Source organism: Cyprinus carpio, chromosome A16, assembly GCF_018340385.1.
Source record: "Cyprinus carpio isolate SPL01 chromosome A16, ASM1834038v1, whole genome shotgun sequence".
NCBI lineage: Eukaryota > Metazoa > Chordata > Actinopteri > Cypriniformes > Cyprinidae > Cyprinus > Cyprinus carpio.
In genome coordinates, this window is record NC_056587.1 from 6,888,334 (window position 1) to 6,896,312 (window position 7,979).

The window sequence follows — 7,979 nt, forward strand, 5'->3', positions numbered from 1 at the left end:
CACTTTTGGCATGGCCTCAAGTATTTTGTAAGAACTCTCTTATTATTTGTCTTTTTCCTACTGACCAATTGGCTCTTGGGACTAAGTAAATTATTTCTAAATACATTTTTTGTTACCTGATTTCTGTTGTAGCTCACTGTTTACCCTTTTGATATGCTCTCCATTGTTATTCCTCTCTCTCTCTTTCTCCAGAGAAGGTTCTGCTTCAGTCAGATCAGTGTGTGTTCTCGTCTTCACTCAGTGCTGCTGAGAGGCTGCACGTCTGCAGAAGAGACCTGACTGAGATCATGGTGAGAGTCAGAATGCTGTTCTCTGAACTGCTCTTAAAAGAAACCTGCTTTCCACACCATTAGTTCAAGTCCACACACAACTGTACAACTTGAAACACGCTGTATTCTAAACTTTTCTTGCACCTAAGTTCCTGCCAAGATATAATGCCAGAAACAAAATAATTCACCTTTTCTTATGCTGGATCAAGTTGCAGGATGTCCAGTGGGTGTTGATATGCAAAAATGGGTAGTCAAATGTTAATATGCTTATGGTTCTAATGTCTATGAAAATTTGTGATTGACCCACTTTAGCTTAGTATTCATAAATGGTCTGGGTCAACCAGGAATATGCATACATAGTATATTAAAATCTTGAGGAAGTAAAATCCTGTTTTTCATGATATGGCCCCTTTAAATCCTCCAAATAACAATGAACTTGCACTAAGGGGAACAGATTAATAACAATCAGGGTGTCTATCTTCTGTTCTCCCAGAGTCCCTTCACTGATAACGGGCAGCAGCGCTCAGTGAAGATGCTGAGCATGAACACATGGGATGTAGCCGTGTCGCTCACAAACTGTGACTGGAGTCTCTTCACTATCGTGCATGAGGTAAAGTCTTCACATTTCAGACAGTGCAGCACTAGAGACCATGACATTTTTTATTTAAAATCAACCAGTGAGGTAGTTACAATAGACTACGGGATTGAAGAACTCAAACACAGTTGCTTTATGTAATTTCAGTCTGGAATGCAAGTGAATATTTTCTACAAAACACGAGATACATTTTGGATATATAGCACTACAATAACCCAACATTAAAGGGATAATTTACACAAAATACACAAAAATATCAATTCTGTTATCAGTTATTCACCGTCATGTTGTTCTTAATTCTTATCATCTTTGAGAAACACAAATTAAAGATGCTGTATGTAAGATTTAGACTCTACTAAAACATAAAAATACCGTAATAGGTTTGCAGATATTTAAGAAACATGCTAAGTTAACATACTTGTTTTTCTGAAAAACAATGCTACAGTCAGTTATTCTCGTTGGCGTTCCTGGCCAGACTGTCAATCTTTGTTTTGGTTTGTGAAACCCGCCCACTGCCAGTTTACCCAATTGTATTTCAGCACCCTGGGTTGCCAGTTGGCGGAAAACACAGCATATTTTATTCATCATCAAGTGCGCTCGTTCCTGTTTGTGTCTTCGGTCTGGCAACCTGTGTTCATGAAGTCTGAGGAGGTGAAAAAAACCCTCTCCAATATTTTGAATTTGCACTGCAATACCTAGTTCAACCACTCGGTGTCAATCCTAAATACAGCACCTTTAAAGGGGTCATATGATTCAATTTAAATTTTTCCTTTCTCTTTGGAGTGTTACAAACTCTTGGTGCATGAAGAAGATCTGTAAGGTGCAAAGACTGAAGTCTCAAATCAAAAGAGATATTCTTTATAAAAGTTAAGACTCTGCCACGCCCCCTTTATAAAAGTTATCATTCAAACACGCCCCCACATCTCTACGTCACTATGTGGAGATATTTGCGTACTGCCGCCCAAATGTTCACGCAAAGAAAGAGGGCGTGGTTTCAGTAACCACAGTTTTTGTTGAAGCAGCCATGTCAGGGAGAGGCTGTGTGTATCTAGGTGAAAGCAAAAGCACTTTATTTGGCCTTCTGAAAGTAGATGCATTTAGGAATCTTTAAGATTCCTTAGAACAGAACAGCAACACATTTTTTGGACGACCGTTTCGTGAACCTAGGAGAGGAGGTAATTCTGACTTTGCTACGACAATCTGTCACTTCTGAATCAGCTACTGTAAGTATGTTTTGTTATTAGTTTAAGTATTTAATATTGACTGTTCAAATGTTTTGCAAGTCGTGTATGTGTGTGTGTGTGTGTGAGAGAGAGAGAGAGAGAGAGAAACATGTTTGTGTGTTGGAGAGAGAGAGAGAGAGAGAAACATGGCTTGTGTACTGCAAACACATAGGAGCTTCATCATTGTGTCTGTCACGCGACTCTGTTCCCCTTTCAGGCTTGAACTGATGGTAAAACTAAGGACATTATTAACTGTCTTTACATTTATTTTGAAAGATGAAGCTCGCGATTATGGAAAGGGGCGTTACATTTCCAACGAGTGGTTGCGGTGTTCGCCAATCACAATGCACTGGGTCAGTTGACCAATCAGAGCAGACTGTGCTTGTCGGAAGGAAGGACTTTGTAGAAAACCACTTGTTTGAGAGAGGCGGGGCACAGAGGACCTACAATAATGTACAGTATTTGAAAAATAATGTGTTTTTTGAACATTAAAGCATGTCAACATATTCTGTTTCACCAAATACACAAAATAACGATCTTTAAAAAAGCATCATATGACCCCTTTAAGCTTTTTTTTCTGTGACATTTCTGTTCCTCCATCAAAAGTCCATTCATTTAAAACTTTGAGGTTTGTTTTCATAGTGCTCAAGCAAGTACAGCTGAGCTTCTGCCTACCATATTTGTGTGCTTTACGTATGTGTGTTGTGCAGTGTTTACATTTAAATAAAGTAAAAATGAAAAATAAAACAAATTAAATATGTTCATCATATAAAGCGTTTGTGTCTCTTGGATTAAATAGTTCACCCAAAAATGAAAATGAACTAATAATTTACACTCTGTTTCTTGTTCAGACAGATTTGGAGAAATTTAGCATTACATCACATTACATCACCAGTGGATCCTCCGCAGTGAATGGGTGCCGTCAGAATGAGAGGCTAAACCCAATAAAGGCTAATAAAAACATGACTCATTGCCCATTACATGGCCCATTAATTACTATCTTGTGACTTTTATTGATGTAATGCTAAATTTCTACAAATCTGTTACACTGAAGAAACAAACTCATCTACATCTTAGATGAGTACATTTTTGGCAAATCTGATCTTTATGAACTTTCTGAAGTCTCAAGGTTTTGGTTGAATGGAATTTCAGTGGAGGTACAGAGATCTCTCAGATTTCCTTACAAATATCTTTATTTGTGTTTCAAAGATGAATGCAAGTCTTACGGGTTTGGAACAACACTGGAGTGAGTAAACAATTTTTTGGTGAACTATCCCGTGAAATTCAACATGGCAGGGATCATTTTAAGAACATTGCTGGCTTGTAATCAAACACACTCAAAAGGTTTAATACGACTTCCAAAAAGAACCTCTAACAATGTTCAACAACCTTCTTTTTTCCTTTCTCTGCAGCAAGAGCTGGTATACTTTACTCAGAGCCGAGACGCGAGCGCTGGCCACACGATGGCACTGGAGCAGCTGTTGCAGCGCTGCAATGAGACTCAGCAGTGGGTGATGACCGAAGTGCTCCTGTGCCCAACCCTCTGCAAACGTGTGCAGCTCTTCAAGAAATTCATCAAGATCGCAGCACAGTAAGTGTACACTCACAAACACACACCAGCTGAGTGAAATAATCCCATAGACTTGAGCTGACCATAGCCCATATCCAAGCACAAGAATATCATAAACTTTTTGACTTGGGCTAGCAAGCAACCCCCTAACAACTCAAAACATCCTAGCAATCACATAGCAGCATGCTAAAACGCTCTCAGAGCACCCTGACATTGTGGCAGCAAGTTTCTTCAGAAAATGTAAAAAAAAAATCTGAATATGCTATTGTATTTCGTTCTACTTAAATATTTCAAATGATGAGCATGCTCATGCCATCTTCCTTTCTTTTTAGCTGTAAAGCACAGAGGAACCTGAACTCATTATTTGCCATCATTATGGGACTGAACAGTCCTGCTGTCAGTCGACTCACTCAGACATGGGAGGTAGGAAGACACCAACTCTAGCTAGAGTGTATTGCAAACTCTGTGAAACTGGAACTGTGTAACGGCTTCGATTCTTCAGATTTTTTTATTTTTATTTTTTATCTGTTCTCATTTCAGAAAGTCCCTGGGAAGTTCAGGAAGTTGTTCTCTGAGCTGGAGAGCTTGACGGTAAGTGATTGTCTCATCACAATCTTAAGTTGCCTCCTGCTAGTTCACCTCCTGCTAGAGAATTTTGTGCTGTTTACGGCTCATTAGGATGTAATATATGAAGCCGTAATCATATCAGAGCCTCTGGCCTCCAGGGAGGAAACAGCAGGTGATGTTACAGAGGAAGAGATTTGAGACAAACCAGATGTTTTCGGTGTAAAATAAAACAAACCCACAAATTTGTATACATGAATGCTTTTTCATGACCCGCAGGACCCTTCTTTAAACCACAAAGCCTACAGAGATGCCTTCAGGAAGATGAAGTCTCCCAAGATCCCTTTCCTGCCTCTGCTTCTGAAAGGTGCAGAAATCAAATTTAAGATTCACAACATATGTGATATCATCAGATTATTAATAATCTGCATGTGACACTGTGTCCTAACCAGCCAGAAGCTATTTATCTGTTCACACTGAACACAAAACTGCTGCTCAATATGAAGCAAGCACAGCCGTTCAAAAGATATTTGATGATTAATGTTGCAATGGAACAGAAGTAGCCAGAGATTTTATTTTGTACTGTGATTCACATCCAAGTGAAATAAAAATAAACAAAAAACATGTAGGGCAGGGACTTGTGTGGACAGCATGATTGGAGTCTAGCATATTATATATATATCACACAAGATAAACATTAATATAATTAGTATTGTCAATTTCAATCTCAAAAGATCTTAAAGAACAATTGTGTATTGCAGTAGAGGAGATATAATCATCAATCATTTTAAAATGGTCTAATTGTCAGCAATTTTGAAAAGATGACAGCAAATTTTGTCTTGTTGTCAAAGTTTGTCTCGATAATGTCCAACAAGTCATGGGGAAAAATAATGTTATTCATAATTTCATATTAAATAAATAACACTATATGAAAATAAGTTTCTAACAATAAAGATGAATCTCTCTTATGCTACTTGTGTATTACGCTTTTGTTTTTTTTTTGTTGCTATGTCACACCATAGGACAAATTTACCATACAGTTCAATAAAAATGTAAAAAAGAAAAAAAAAAGAAAAATGAAAGAATTGAAATTTAGTGATTTTTATATTTTTCCTTTAAAAAAATGTTCTACAAAAAAAAAGTTTTTTTACCCAAATAAATGCTTGGATGAATCATATATTTAGAAAATAGGGTGAATTTCCATTCTAGCTGACATTTTGGACTAATGAGATTTTGCAGAGGACAGAACTACTGATCACAACACAGCAGAAAAAAAAAAAACAAGCTATTGACAAAATGTCTGATCATGGCACTTTTGAAAACAAAAATAGCATTTATTGGAAGGGATCTGGTTAGGACATGGTGAGAGATTGTCCTTGAGAGATTTTTGCATGCATTTTTGTATTGAAAACTTTTTGTATTGAAGTCTAAACAAATTCTATCTGAACAGATATCACCTTCATTCATGAGGGCAACAAAACATTTCTCGACAACCTAGTCAACTTTGATAAACTAGTAAGTGAACAATTAAACCTTATAGAGGTCTTTTTTTATTTATTTTTTTTATTATTAAATAGCTAGTTCACCCAAAAAATGAAAATTAGGTCATCATTTACTTACCCTCACATCATTCCAATCCTAAGTTATTCCATCATTCTATTCCAAATTTGGAATGGAGTAAATAATGACCGAATTTTCATTTTTGGGTGAACAATTCCTTTAATGTCATGTCCCATCAAGTGAGCAAAACAAGCTAATGTGAGTGTATTTTATGTGCAGCACATGATAGCAGACACAGTGCGCATTATCAGGCAGTGTCGGACAGATCACATGGGTAAGTGTTCAAATCACACAGATAATAACTGTAAAATAATGTTTTGCTTACCTTGCTGAAGTGTATAATCTCAGCCCAACTAGAACATCCAAATGAAGTTGCAAAGAAATTACTGTTTCAAACATGTTTCCCACCCGGCCCACAAATTTCTCTCTTCATTTTAAGGCCAGATAGCAGAAAGTATTTTAGCATTTAAAACAATAACACACTTGCACTTGAATTTGAACACATAGACCATATTGCTGCATAACCCAAATCTGTCTCTACACTCAAAAAAAAAAATGGTTTTGTCCCAGTTTAGTGGTTTCAAGTACACTCAAAGTCAGCCTCACTACTGTTGTGTTGGTTTCTATAGGGTATAATAATGATTTTTGGCTTTTTGGCCATCAGGAAACATGTTGTCCCAGAAGGACAGCATAGAAGTGAGAACGTACATCAATTACCTGCACGTCATCGACAATCAACAGACTCTGTTTGAGCTCTCACACAGACTTGAGCCCAGGACATAAAACTACTTGATATATCCTAAATCCACCAGTGAAGACTGTGATGAGTCCTCCACTAGGGGGAGACACACTCACACTAACCACACTGAATAGAACACAGTATTGCATAGCCAAAGAAGTCTCTGCCAGTTCAACAATGTGAAAGGAACAAAGCAGCTGAATCATGCAAGACTGTGAAATAGAAAACTGGCTTCTGAAACTGCAAGAAACTACAGAACTGTTATAACAGGAAACATCACAGTGGATCCAGTATTCTGTAAGTTACAGAACTGAAACATCATGTGGACAATTAAAAATGTTTTCCTACAGCACACTTTCACTTAGTAGTGTAGGGCAGATTTTTAGTTATTTTTAGTTATGAGAAAATAATAGCCACATCTTTATTCCTATGTAGTCCAATTAGTCTGAAATTTGAGCTACATGCACAAATCACAAAACGATGTGATGCCTTTTTAGATCATGGCCAACAAACAATTTGTAGACAATCAGAAAAATATCCCAAGGCAGCACACTGTATTTTAGATGCAGAATTGCTACCAGAAGCAAGAAGTAGAAGTCTAGATTAAAGCGACTATTAGTTGAATTCACATAAACTTTAAGGATATCTTAAAATAATGTGTATCTTCTAGGGGGGAAAATGCAATTTATTTAGCAGATTTTCACATGAATAATTGGTTTTAAATTATGGATGTATTTTTTTGGAAAAGCCCTACTGAACATAACTGAGCAGTGGTTCTTACAATAGATGGTGCTTAAAAAAAGCTAATATGTAGATTTCTTGTATAAGTTGTACTTGAGACATTGAGATATTTATTACACAACAAACTTGTCCCAGATTCAGAAGGGAAAACAAAACAGGTTTTAAATGTACTGTAAATGTGATCAGATGGTCTGAAGGATTTGGTGACGCCATTGACTGACCAGTCTGATAATGCCTGAGGTTCACATGTGAACTCTGTAAATACTAAGACTTTTTTTTTTAATAAATAATAAAAAAAACATGCTATAAAGCAATAGCAAGGTGTACATCTCACCTTCAGAGAGAGAGAGAAAAAAAAATGTTAGCAGTGATTGATTGTAGCTGCTGTTTGCACTAGTTTTCTTCACTAAGAGCCTGACATTAAAGAATAATAATAAAAAATAAAAATAAAAACTTTTTTCATGTGCAAATCCATCTTTTGCCTAATATTTTACTTGTTTTATAAATGTATATTAACGTAAGGTATTGCCCATATCCTCCTGAGAACCATAAAAAAGCTTGTTTTTTTTTTTAAATGTCATTACATTGGTTGGAGCATAAGAAACAAATGAAGAAAAAAACAACTTTGAAAAAAATATATTTTATTCATATCTTATTCTATGTCATTTGTCGATGATGCCAGGACTAAGTTTATATATATATATATTTATTCATATCT

General features: G+C 36.4%; 1 protein-coding gene across 2 annotated transcripts in view; it reads left to right on the forward strand.

Moving 5' to 3' along the window:
• LOC109070602 (rap guanine nucleotide exchange factor 5-like) overlaps positions 1-7,735 on the forward strand; it is a 48,433-nt gene extending 40,698 nt beyond the window's left edge. For both annotated transcript variants that reach the window (XM_042772292.1, XM_042772293.1), the window contains 9 exons: positions 193-290; positions 763-879; positions 3,500-3,678; positions 3,990-4,080; positions 4,198-4,248; positions 4,501-4,588; positions 5,672-5,736; positions 6,001-6,055; positions 6,446-7,735. In XM_042772292.1, coding sequence (XP_042628226.1) covers positions 193-290; positions 763-879; positions 3,500-3,678; positions 3,990-4,080; positions 4,198-4,248; positions 4,501-4,588; positions 5,672-5,736; positions 6,001-6,055; positions 6,446-6,564 — 863 coding nt within the window. In that variant the 3' untranslated portion in view covers positions 6,565-7,735. The remainder of the gene's footprint in view (positions 1-192; positions 291-762; positions 880-3,499; positions 3,679-3,989; positions 4,081-4,197; positions 4,249-4,500; positions 4,589-5,671; positions 5,737-6,000; positions 6,056-6,445) is intronic.
• Positions 7,736-7,979: the final 244 nt, after the last annotated feature.